Genomic DNA, 13,760 nt, shown 5'->3' with positions numbered 1-13,760 from the left:
CCAAATTCTTCTCAGTAAGAACTGCGGAGTACTCAAGAATATTATTCACTATAAAACCAGTTATTTCAAGAACAGAAAAAGTGATGGGAAATGTTTCTGTATATCCTGCAATATTGGGTTGTTTGCCTCCGAAGACTGCTTGAAGAATAGAACTTAGCCTTCCCAGAACACTATGGCATCAGTCTTATTTTGATAAAAGCAGTTAGGCCCTTTCCAATAAGGGGTCCACTGCCTGCAACTTCAGGAAACTGAATAATATGAGAGAATTTAAAAGCCCTCACATTATTTTCAGAAAGTTTTTGTAGTGGCTGGCTGCTTTTACACCAGGGTTTTCTAGACCCTCTCCTCATTTGACACAGTTATGCCCATTTCCAATTCCTTGTTCAATAAGGGGACATTGGTAGCTTGAATTTGGCAATTGGGAGTATTTATTCCAAGAAACTATGCAAACAGTACAAAGCAGGACTTTTGTTTTCCAGAGAGCTCGTTGTTACACATTTCCCAGCACCCCACTACTTATATGCAAGGTAAGTGTAGCTAGGCATGGCTCCCCTATAGAGCTTTTTCTGATTTAATTCTTAGTCGGTTCATAGAGAAGAAATCTTTATATGTATCCTCATTCTCCCCCTACTCTCCACCCCCCCACCCTCTTCTCTCTTTCTCTTTTTATCTTGAGAGCATAGTTCCTAGTGCTCTGCCCTGTTTGAAATAAATATCCCAGAAACTCTGAGTAAAACAAACAGAAAACAGTTATTCCTAGGCTTTTTAACTCAGCTGAGTCAAGTACCATCCCAGTTACTGCTCTAGACAGGTTTCCACAATTGTTTAACACCTGTTCCTGTTTAACCCAAGTGGAGTCACCTTATGTCTTCTCTGATAGGTAGATAGCTTTGACAGAGGAAAGCACCATGTAATTGAATCACTGTATCAAACATAACTAAACCACTGCTTAGTGAGCAGTGTGTTTTTAATGGAAATAAATAATTTGCCTATAGGGTACTTTTTATTTTTTATTATTTTATAGATTTTATTTTTAAATAATCTTTACTCCCAGTGTGGGGCTTAAACTCAGAGTCCCAAAATCACGAGTCACATGCTTTAGGGATGGAGCCAGCCAGGCGCCTCTACTGGGCACTTTTTAAAACCAAATGAACATGTTTTATCTATCTCCTGCCATCTATTACTGTCCTAAGCACTGGGAGGGATACAAGAGCAGAGAAAATGGTCATCTCTTACAGAATCCTTCCAGACTACTTTGGGAAAGTCAGAACTGATGAAACATATGAAGCAACTGGAAAGAATTAAGAACTAAATTGTTAAATACTAGTCAATGTTCCAAAGAGCTGGGGGGGTCAGGGAAGACTTAGTGTGGGGATTTCTACTTGAGTTTTCCTCTGAGTGATGACTAGCACTGGGCCATGAAGGAAGGAGGAAGGAGGCACTTTATGTGGGACCAACAGTATGAGTGAAGAGCTTGGCCGGTGAGCAAGTAATAACTGACTCATGGGAATGATTTGGGGGATTTGGATGGATCCTGGGAGATTTCTAAAAGCCAAAAGAAAAATTTGTTAAACACAATAGGCAATAAGAAGCTATTATAGGAGGCGCCTGGGTGGCTCAGTAGTTAAGCAGCTGCCTTTGGCTCAGGTCATGATCTCAGAGTCCCAGGAATGAGACCCTCATCAGACTCCCTGCTTGGTAGGAAGCCTGCTTCTCCCTCTCCCACTCCCCCTGCTTGTGTTCCCTCTCTCGCTGTGTCTCTCTCTGTCAAATAAATAATTAAATTCTTTTTTAAAAAAGAAACTCTTATAGAGCTGTTGAACATCAGAATGATGACATTAAAGGGATGTCTTTGAAGAAGAATCTGTCAGCATTATGAAAGAGAGAGTGTAGGCTAAGATTAGTGGCATGGGAGCTAGAAGTACTAGAAGTATACTGAAAGTACTAGAAGTACTTCTAGTACTAGAAGTAACTAGAAGTAACTAGTAACTAGAAGTACTAGAAGTAACTTAGGTTGGCCTTGTTAAAAAGCACATAGGGACCACAGCAGGGAGTGGGTCACAGTAAAAAACCAGGTAGAAAGCTACATATCCACTTAGCAGAGGTAAGGGTATAGGAAGTGAAAGAGTAGCCCCAGTGAGGTGAGAAGCAAGCTCCAAAGCACAGCATCCAAAAGGCATGCTTGGGCATGATACCAGCAATGCCAGAATCAGAAGAGTTGATTTGATGGGCAGAACACAGAGAGAGGAAATCGAAATGATGGTGCAGGAGGGCTGACCAGAGGTGACAATGTGGCAGGTGTGGGGCAGGCTATTCCAGGCTTCTCCTCAGGAAAGGATGCACACAGTAGAGCCAGCAAGCTTTTTCAGGCTTGACATCACCTGGGGCTCAATGTAGGGCCCCAGTACAAACAGGAACTAGAGCACAATGCTGATAGAATATGGAGAAGAGAGACAATCAAAGAAAAATCCTGGCCTAATAGCTAACACAAGAGGATTGTCAGAATATGCCAACCCAAGGAATGCCTAGGGTATTATGGGTAGCAATTGCATTGCAGTGATTAATTCTAAACCTACAACAGGTTGCACATTCAAAGCTTTTGATCTCTGATCTTGTTAGAATTGTTTCAGAAACTACCAGTTCCCCATGAGAGTAGCTGAGGAAGCAAAGGAAGGTAATATAAAATGAGGAACTTGGAAGTGATATAATAAAATAGGTAATAAGACCCTATAGTCTAATTTTTTTGATATTTTAGCCTATTGATGTATGTTCTGAAGAAGTCTACATGCCTAAGGGGTAGGGGAAACAAAGAAGTTGGGAGAATTTGAGAGACATTTACATACAACTTCAGTAAAATGTGAAATATCATGTATAAGGGTTGTATTGTTCTGATTCACTTAAGAGTTCTGATTATTTGAGGTATGTAGACAACCTTTGGGGGTATAAATTCTGTTATATTTACTTCTGTTAGGTTAACTTACATTTCCAGACTTTTCATGGTAGTTTAAGTCACGTAACTTAATTTGAAGATTGCACATATTCAAAGACATTATTCTTTACTGAAGAAGCACAAAGTGTAGTTTTGGACAATTCCTTATTAAAACTCTAGTACAAACATTTTTATAAATGAGGCCCCAATTTGAGCTTATTTTCTCATCACTTGCCTGTAGGAATTCAAGGTGTTGTACTAATGACGTGGAGGATCCCATTTAATTCTAAGCAACTGTGGTTCCACAGTTTCCTTATGAGGCTAGACATACACCCATACACAGAAACAAGGTTAATTGAGGATTTTGCTTGTTTGAATACATATTAGTTTTCAAACTTTGAATAAATAACGTTTTAGAGTTTTTCTTCAGATTTCCACATTACACTATCCAAATTCTGTTACCAAATAGAGGAACACAGGAAAATGTCTATGAGCAAGTCTATTAATAGAGGAAGATTTCTGTTTCAAGCAAAGGAAAAGAGGAAATCTAGGCTTTATTTCATGTACATACCATGTGACCAAAACTGTTCTAGCTGTTTCACACATGTTCTTATTGAATCACAGTAATCGTGTGAGATATTTTGTCTTCATTATGGAGATGAGGAATAGGGAATTCAAAGACATGTATTAACTGGGAAGTTGTATAGCTGGTAAGCAATACATTCCAGAATTAAAATTAAGGTCTATTTAATTCTTAAGCTCATTCTTGTTTTCAGTGCCCAATATTTCAAAAATATGTTTGTATAAATAAACTTTTACAAAAGAAATGTCTAAATCTGATTTTAGATGCTGCAGCTATGAAATCTATATCAATATATTTTCTGAGTTAATAAAACAAAGTTAACCCTACAGCTCCATCCCCAAATACAAATACATTTTTCTATAAACTAATAGAATATTGCTCAAAGTAAAAATCTGCTGAGAAGAGCTCCTGGTCTAGGGATAACCCTACAAGAGGGATGGCATACAAGTTCCATATGTTGTCAGAATTGGTAATTGGTAATTGCTGCCTGGATCTCTGCATGGAGAAGAAATCTGAGGTCATGTCTAAGTCAACAGGAAGGAGTCTTGGGATCCATAAGAGGTGAAGGGCATGGTCGTGGGTGAGGAAAATGGCAGCCATGTGCCATATGTTGGCTACAGATGCCACAAATATTAGTGAAGTAATATGTAATTTGGTATGCTACTGCTCCAAACTGCCTCCCACACTCAAAATCCTCTCACTTTAATTCTCTCAAAATTATTCTCACTTTTGGGGCTTAGTGTTTCCTAAGCTGGTCTGATCATAGGAATCATCTAGATTAATTGTTTAAAACTACTGTCTCCTAGGCCTCTTATCTGGAAAATACAGGAAGTTAAGAGTAGGAGGCCTGGTATTTTAAGTTTTGGCAAGTTTGGGATTATTAGAGTTGCCTTTGTATTCAGAAAGCTCCTGTGAAGGACAAACGTGAAGTTATTGAGCAGTGATAATTAAAGACCCAATCTTCTGGTAGAGATTTGGGCACTTACCAGCCATGGGTAAACAACAGATCAATTTGATGGTGACTGGTGATCAGAGAATTTTCAGCCCATGTGATGGCTTACCCACTGAATCTGGCTCTGCCCAATTTACTGATTATTCTCATTCTGCTTTTCCTCTTGCTCATTCCACTCTGGGCAGCACTGATCTTTCTGTTGCTCTAACGTGTGCATGTTCCCACCTCAAAGTTTTTGTCCTTTCGGTTCCCCTGCATGGTCTATCATTCTCGGAGACTTTCACAGGGCTAGTGTCCCTAATCCTCTCTTAATTGATAGGGCGATTAAGTAAAAACTAAATGGTAAACAAGGAGGAAGATTTTAAGTCTGTGAAGTAGACTCATTGCTTATATGACAATCGAACTCTTTTTAATATTCTAAAAGGGAGGGCGTAGCTCTAAGCAATGAGTTATGCCAGTCATCAGAGAGCATCTACAAAGATGTGAAGAAATTGCTTTTTTCTAGAAAATAAAGAAGGATGAATAAAAACAAGAAGTCACTAGTTGAATAACAATTAAATCTGTGTAAAATGCATTCTTTAAAACCATTCAATCACAGCCTTATCTTTTTTGATTCTTGCAAGATGCTCATAAGTAGACTCATCTGACTGTATCTTTGAATGAGCATTAGGATTTGGGAAGCATCTTAATAAACACGAACTGAAGCCACTCTGAAGAAAACATCATTAATCATGTCATCTGATAAGAGATACTGTCAGTGTTGCATTTAGAAATGTATACTCAGACTGAATTCCAGTGAACATCCCTTGTGTACATTAAGGTTTAGGAAAATGAGGACTTCTTTGTTTACTATAAATTTAAAAAATATATTATTTAGGCCTAATTTCTCAAAATGGAAATCACCCAGACACATTGGATCTTCCAGTTGCAGAGTCTTTCTAGTCCAGTTCATTTTGCACAGTGCTACTGTATTCTCTTTCAGAAAGTACTATTTTTTTTAAAAAGTACTATTTTCATTTTAAAGGTTACGATGGCTCTCTTTTACTTTTTAAATGAATACAGAATCTTTAGGTTGGTATTTAGGACACCTACTTAGCTACTATTAGGTTTACCCATCATTAGGTAAGGTTTATATCAATGTAAAAATATCCACCAAACCATAATAACTGACTGCTTGGTACATGATAAACATTAAATAAGGTGTCTTGAAGATACAACGACTGTATGAAATATTCCCAGTCCTTAATGACTACCGAAATTCATCTCATAAATCAGAAGGGGAGACAAACCATGAGAGACTGTGGACTCTGAGAAACAAACTAAGGGTTTTGGAGGGGAGGGGAGTGGGAGGTTGGGTGAGCCTGGTGGTGGGTATTAAGGAGGGCATGTCTGGCATGGAGCACTGGGTGTGGTGCATAAACAATGAATTTTGGAACACACACACTCACACAAAAATTAAATTAAAAAAAGAATAGGCAACATTGTAAAAAATGATGCAGGAAAAAGGAGTTTGCAGGAGAGAGACACAAAGAGATCAGATACTGTGATATTTGTAAAAGAAGTGGACCTTGAAGTAAGATTCAGTCTAGTGGAGGCTAATGAAGATGCTTGAAAATTAGGAGAATGTGTGTAAAGGAATGATGGCAGAGATTTGCAAGTATTTTCTGGGGCAATAATTAAACCAATAAGAACAGAGCAGAAAGTTGGGAGTAGTGGGCCAGATTTTGATGGTCATGCCTGAAAATAAAGGAGGGGGTTTGCTGTAAACAATGAAAAGGAATTATTGAAAATTTTATTATGACATTAAGGTAATAAAAATAATATTTTAAGAAAATAAGTCTGGCAGAAGTGCACAGAGAATCCATAGGAGGATGTTAGGGTAAGTGCTTACCTTTGATATTAGTTATATAAAAAGGCCTTTGCCCTTAAGATTTGCCCACAGTGACCGAGAATGAGCTTTATCAGTGAGATGGTGGGAAGAAGTTTGAGAAGGACCAAGAGTTGGGAGAAAAGCCCCTGTATTACAGTATCATAAACAGTCAGGTAAAAAAGGGCACCTCGATAAGCAAATAGTTACCAATCTTCTAATGGTTTTCAGAGCCAAGGAGAATGAGGAAGGTCAGCAGAAAATAAAATAAGATAAAATAAAATAAATCAAATCAAATCAAATCTTAGCCTGAAGGGAAATAATTGAGAGGTCAGAAAAGTAAATAATTCCAATGTTGTATAAAAATATATGGAAACCAATTGCCAATAAATCCTAATAGAATGCAAAAACTGGAATTTCATAGAGATAAAAGATAGGATCCCCAAATAAGGAAGCCTGGTTGCAAGTTTCTAAAAAAACAAAACAAAAAAACCTTCAGAGAGGTATTGGGTAGTGAGAATGGGAATGATCTATGATCAGTCTATTGAACTAAATGAATTTAATGAATATATAAAAGACCAGGAGAATTGTTATGACTGTCTCTACTGTTAGACCAACAGACTTCAGGATTTTGCCACAAGAGATAATTCATGAGTATAGTTCTTGAAAATGAGAGGGAAAATTTCAAGGTGTGCTTTTAAGCCTGAAAGTTTGTGCATTGTACTGCCTTCTCCAATGCAAGAGTATAAAAGTTACTCCACATTGTCTTCCAGTGCTTTATAGTTTTTTTTAATAACCATTTCTCCTGGAATTTATTTTTATGCATCATTTAAGGATAAAAAAATGGTTTCCCAATTACTAGGTATCTATCATTATGAATTGATCAGTACATTATTTATCTAATGACATGATATGCCACCTTTGTCATGTACTTGTCTGAATGCCACTTTGACAAAATTAGTTGTAATATACATACATACAAATAAATAAATATATATATGAATACACACACTCCCATAGATACACAGTTGACCCTTGAACAACACAGATTTGAACTGCTTGTCCACTTACATAGATTTTTCTAAATAAAAATAGTATAGTATGGTAAATGTGTTTTCGCTTTTTTTTTTTTAAGATTTTATTTATTTATTTAACAAAGAAAGAGAGAGACAGTGAGAGAGGGAACACGAGCAAGGGAGTGGAGAGGGAGAAGAAGGCTTCCTGCTGGGAGGGGAACCTGTTTCAGGGTTTGATCCCAGGAGCCTGGGAACATGACCTGAGCCAAAGGCAGATGCTTAATGACTGAGTCATCCAGGTGCCCCCTTATCATTTTCTTAATAACATTTTCTTTTCTCTAGCCTACTTTATTATCAGATATAGTATGTAATATGTATAATATACAAAATGTGTATTAATTTAGTGTTTATGTTATTGATAAGGCATCCAGTCAACAGTAGGCTATTAGTGGTTAAGTTTGGGGGAGTCAAAAGTTGTAAGAGGGTTTTCAGTTGTGCTGGGGTTCAGCACCCCTAACTCTCAACTTATTAAAGGGCCAACTGTGTGTGTATGTATACACAAATACACACACACATTATACATTTCCACCCCTTCAACTTTTACGTACTGTCGTAAACTCTCATCTAATAGAAGCTGGTACCCAGTGTGAGGGCTGTATAATACAGTTCTTGACCAATAAGCATAAGCACACTATAGCTTTCAGCTAGATTATCTGCTACTTTGCCCACCATGGGGTGAATATATTATGCTATCTGAGTTACTTACTATCCTATGGCCTCTCTTTGATTTATTTTGTATTCTGAGAACAGTTCATCCAAAATGACTGGTTAAATGTGTGGAAATAACATTGGGTACACTTCATATATACAAGGTACCAGTGTTATAATGGAAGAAGTAGAAGTCTTGAAGAGGCTGGAGGTGCTTTCTAGAATAGAATCAAGTAAGCAGAAAGTTAAGATCATCAAGAAGTTAGATATTGGCCAGTGTCAGCTTACATTAAGGAGCCCATTATAAGCATCACTATCATTTGGATTGACCAATAATTATGTGAAGATACCTAAGGAAAAAAATTGTGGCAGGAGTCTCATCCCCATTTCAGAGAATCTGAGTAGATTGCGAGAGTGGTTGCCAAGGCAGGATATCAGGAAAGCATCTCCATAGAGACTTTGCGATAGTGAATCTCCTAGAGAATTGATTCAGTTATGCTTCTTTTTCCAGTAATACAATCCCTCCATTAAAAAAGGGTACGGGTATAGTAAATTCCTGTAAGTGTACATAGGTCTGTTTCAGGAATCTAAATTCTGTAATATCGATTTATGTGTTCATTCCTGCATCAAAACAGTCTTAATTACTGTAGCTTTATAATATCTTAATATAATACAAAAACATTTTAAAAAATATCTTGAATATTTTTGTTATTTATTTTCCAAATGAACTTCAAGAAAAACTTGTCAAGTTTTTTTTTTTTTTTTAACCCTCTTGGGATTTTGATTGGGGTTATACTGACTAGGTGATTTGAGGAAACTCTCACACTGTTCTTCCTCTCAGGTTCATATATTCTATATCCTGTAGCAAACTTTTTTCATACCAGTCCTAAAGTGTTAGAGTTTCTTACTGGTTTTCTTGCGGATTTTATTGCTCTAGGTTGTGGAATTTTTTTTTTCAATTATATTTTAAAATTTTGTTTTGTTGGTATTTAGGAGAGGCAATTACTTTATCTCATGTGTCATCAATCTCCTGACCTCCTGTAGGAACAAATAAATTTTCTTTGGATTGTTGGATTTCTTGTGATAATCATGACATCTTTAACTAAGGACAGTTTTGACTCCTTTTTTTCTAATATTGCTCTCTTCTTTTTCTTGCCTTATTCCACTGGCTTAGATATTTCTGACTGTAGTGGGAATCATTAATTATATCTTCGTAAGTCTCTAGTGGATTTTCGTTATCAGGTCAAGCAAGCTTCATTCTTTTCCTATTTTACTGATAGTTGTATTTTTGGATTGTCAAAGTTGGATTGTCAAGACAATTGTAGTAAATCCTCTTCACTGTATATGGTCTATGTAAATTTCTTTTTTAAAAAAAGTATGAAGATTTTTTGGTGACCTATGAATATTTTTAATATTATAAATGTTTTCACTCATGCTGGAATTTATGAATTGTCTCTTCAGTTTCCATATGTAGTTATTAAAATGATATCTTATTTATGAGAGTTCTGTTGAAATTTCCTTCTGTTAATGTAGTTCATACATTTCTCCTCACACGCTCACTTGTTTTTCTTTTTATATTTCAATGTTGAGCTGTTAGGTGCATAAAGATTCTTGATGATTGTAACTTATTGGAGGGGTTTAACCAGCAAAACATACTCCACATTTACTTTGACTGAAAAATCCCTTCTAGTTTCTCTCTGTGAGCATTTACTTGATATATTTTTCATCATCCCTTTCTATCAAAATTTTTGTTTAGGTGTATCTTCTGTAAACAGCTTCATTAGAAAATTTTGTTACCCAATCTAATAATTTCTTTCATAAAGTTAATTTAACATATTGACTTTCGTTAATATGTTGACTTTAAAAATATATTTGGTATTTTCTATTTGCTATGTTTTCTTCCTTATTTATTTCCTATCTTCAGCTGGATTTTTTTACTTTGTTCATTTTGCCATTATAGTGGCCATTACACATTTTTTTTTCTGTCTAGGAATTTTCAACTAATTCATTCCATTTTTATCTTACTTGTCCTCGAATTTTAGAAAACATATTTAAACACAGTTTTTTTCTATAATGTCAATTGTGTCAGTAACCTCCTTCCCAAACTAGATAAAATTATTAACTTAGACCAATCCTAACATCTCCTAATCTCCCATGCTTTTTGGATATCATCTAGAATTTTATTTATAGATTTTAAAATAATTTGCTTTATACTGTGGCTCAGTTTTATGTGAATTTTATCTTAACTATGATAATCTCCACAATAACTTCATGAAAACTTATTTTTATATAAGTTTCACCATTATCTCTTTTAATTCATGTGTTCCTCTTAGTTGTATATATATTTTTTTATTTTCAGTATCCTCAAGTGATATTTTCAGAAAGCACTTATGGGGACAAATTTCCAGAGTCCTTTAATATATTAAAATGCCCTAATTCTGCCTTCAAAATTAAATGATAGTTTGGTTGGGCAAGAAATCTAGGTTGAAAATAATGTCGTTCAGAATGCAAAATATTTTTCCATTTTGCTTATTGCCTGAGAGATCAAATGAAAAAAATCTAGCAGCATTCTGAATACTGTTCATTTAAAATCACCTTATGTTTTATCTTTTAACAGCTTTTAAGGCCTGTCTGCATTTTCTTGGAAGTTAGAAATTTCATGATATGTCTAGATGTATATATATATTTTTCACCTACATGCAGATATTCTATTAGTTTCCCCAACAGGAGGACAGTACCAATTTTTAAACAATCTGAGGTCACCTGAGATGCCAACTGAATACAAGGAAGGATGACAAAGATAAATGTTTCATCAAAAGGCACTATAACATCACATAAAATCTACAATCATAGTGTTAGTAGGCTCAGATTAAACTACAGCAAAAATATCTAATGCAAATGTTAAGAGATTGCATAGCAGGAAGTAGATTTGCTTTCCAGAAGACTGGATCATTTGGACCCAACAGGATATTTGTCCTGGAAAAGGTCGAGGTGGTTGGAGGTAAAACTAGAAGTTATAGGTACAGTGGTGCCTGGGTAGATCAGTTGAACATTGAACGCTTGGTTTCAGCTCAGGTCATGGTCTCAGTGTCCTGAGATCAAGCCCCACAGCGGGCTCTGCACTCAGCAGGGAGTCCGCTTGAGATCCTCTCTCCACTCTCTCCCCCACCCCCTGCCCGCTGTGGAGAATCCGAGATATAAAGTCTCCAAACAAATGGTGACAGATTCCTCTTCTTCCTTTTCAGAAGCATTGGCTGCACTTTCCAGCTTCCTCTCATGATCCTACCCAGTGGCTTTTCAAACTGAAAGCTGCTACTCTTGTCTTGCAGGGATTTAGCCTGTATCTTGAAGAATTTGTGACAAATGAGAGAGGCAACAGCTCAGAAGAGGGGGGAGAAAAGGGAGTAGAGGATGGTAGGAAAAGGTAGTGGTGAGGTTGGTGGTTGAGGTTGGCTGTAATTGCTATTTATCGTGAAGCATTCACATGTAGTCTAAACTTCCCTAATCACTTTCAAACACCTCCACACAACACCCTCAAAGTCTGAAATCAGTAGCTGAACTGTAGTTAAAGCTGCAAGGTTCACAAAATAATCAAAGAAGCCAGAATGAGACAACCCAGAGAGAAAATCCCAGCAATTATCCTCAATCAGTCTCTCCTCAATTTAAGATAAACCATAATATACCCGATGTGGGATGTAAAAACATCCTGGTCAAGCTCGGTCTTCTACTGAACCTTCCACCAAATTCCAAGAAAAAACAAAAAAACAAGGAGCAAGGTATGTTTTAATTTTTATCTTATTTTATTTTAAAACAGAATTCTGTTATAGAGGGACATGACTGAATAGGTAGGAAACAGATTCCCCGTTGTGAGTTCTCCTGATGGCTTCTGCAAGGATCATGGAGATGTCGATCACCTGTATTCTGGGGCACTGCTTCATCTTATCCTCCTGAGGTATGGTATTGGTGACTACCACTGCTTCAAAGCATGCACTGTTGATGCGAGCAATGGCCGGCCCGGAAAAGATTCCGTGAGTCAAGATCGCATAAACCTTGGTGGCTCCCGCTGAGAGCAGTTTGTCAGCTGCGTGACAGATTGTGCCACAGGTATCAGCCATGTCATCCACAAGGATAGCCACACGATCCCTCACGTCTCCCACTAGCACCATGCGGTCCACTTCGTTGGCCTTCTTCCGTTCTTTGTGAATCAAGGCGAAGTCCACGTTCAACCGGTCTGCGATGGAGGTCACTCGCTTAGCTCCACCCGCGTCCGGTGAGACAACAATGCAGTTCCTCCACTCAGAGATATTCTCCCTTATCCACTTCAGGACAGCTGGCTCCGCATACAAATTGTCTACTGGGATATCAAAAAAGCCCTGAATTTGAGAAGCATGTAAGTCCATGGTGATGATATGGTCTGCACCTGCTATAGACAGCATATTTGCAACAAGCTTGGCGGATATCGGGGCCCGGCTCTTATCCTTCTTATCCTGCCGGGCGTAAGGGAAGCATGGGATGACGGCGGTAACCCGGCTGGCTGAAGCGATCTTGCAGGCATTAATCATGATCAAAAGCTCCATTAGGCTGTCGTTGATTTCGCCACAACCACTCTGCACGATGTAGACATCCTCTCCCCTCACGCTCTCGCCGATTTCCACACACGTCTCTTGGTTACTGAATTTCTTGGTCACCACCTTGCCTAGCTCCAGGCCCAGGCGGTCAGCAACTTTCTGGGATAAGTCCTGGTGGGAGCTGCCACCGAAGATTTTGATATTTGGCATTTTGGTCAATCAGTCCACGCACTCTCCGTCCAGAGATCACTCCGGCTGCCAGGATCCCAACCGAAGTCGGACCACTGGCTAAATAAGGACTTCCGGTTGTTACTGGGCGGTTACAGTCCCACTTCCGGCCATGAACCGCTCTACGTGCACCTTGGGTCTTCAGAAAAAAATTCCTGTTTAGCACACACTTCACGCTTCTAAACTAAAAAAATCAAGTCTTTCTTCAGTTCATGGATTTTTTTTTCTTCGATTGGTGTCTATAGTAGTTTCCTACGGCTGTGAAACAAATTCAAACACATAAAAATGTAGAACTTGTGCAGCGTAAAAGATGTATACATTTAAAAGGATAATTACAGACTGAAGAAAAAGTCTAAAATATAGTTGAGGCAGTATTCTTTCCGATCGAGTAAGGCAAAAGATGACCAAAATAGTTTGGAAGTAGTATAAATAGTTTAGGGGGTGGGTAGGAGAGAAAGTTATAAACATATGAAAAAATGCTAGTAATCAGGAAAATGCCAAACATTTTCACTCATCAGGTGGGCCCAAACTATTAGATAACATCTCTGTTGTTATAGAATGTGTTAAGTGTATAAATTTTGCAAGGGAAATTTTGTATAACTTTTGACTGGATGTATCTATTTCCAGGAATCTACTCAATGGAAATACAGGCATCCCGAAAATACATTGATAATGTTATTTGTTGCTGTATTAATTTATTCTGTCAATACTTCCTCAGGTATTCTGTGTGTCAAGTGTTGTACCATTTACAGAATATAAGATGGTGATTGACAAATAGTAGTCTCTAGAATTACTTACAATAGGTGGAAACTAATAAATGTTCATCAATAGGTAAGTTACATATAATGTATTATCATATAATGTAAATTATCACATAAGCAGCCATTAAAGAAGCTGATTTGTGTGTAG

The 13,760-nt window shown here is 37.4% G+C and overlaps 1 protein-coding gene across 1 annotated transcript; it reads right to left on the bottom strand.

Moving 5' to 3' along the window:
- Positions 1 to 11,876: 11,876 nt before the first annotated feature.
- On the bottom strand, positions 11,877 to 12,833 carry PRPS1L1 (phosphoribosyl pyrophosphate synthetase 1 like 1). Its single transcript, XM_046021258.1, has one exon. It carries the CDS (start codon positions 12,831 to 12,833, stop codon positions 11,877 to 11,879), a length of 957 nt encoding a protein of 318 aa, XP_045877214.1.
- Positions 12,834 to 13,760: the final 927 nt, after the last annotated feature.

This window comes from Meles meles, chromosome 10, assembly GCF_922984935.1.
Source record: "Meles meles chromosome 10, mMelMel3.1 paternal haplotype, whole genome shotgun sequence".
NCBI classification, from domain to species: domain Eukaryota; kingdom Metazoa; phylum Chordata; class Mammalia; order Carnivora; family Mustelidae; genus Meles; species Meles meles.
Note: the sequence above shows the minus strand (reverse complement) of the source record. Positions and strands in the feature narration are given on the sequence as shown.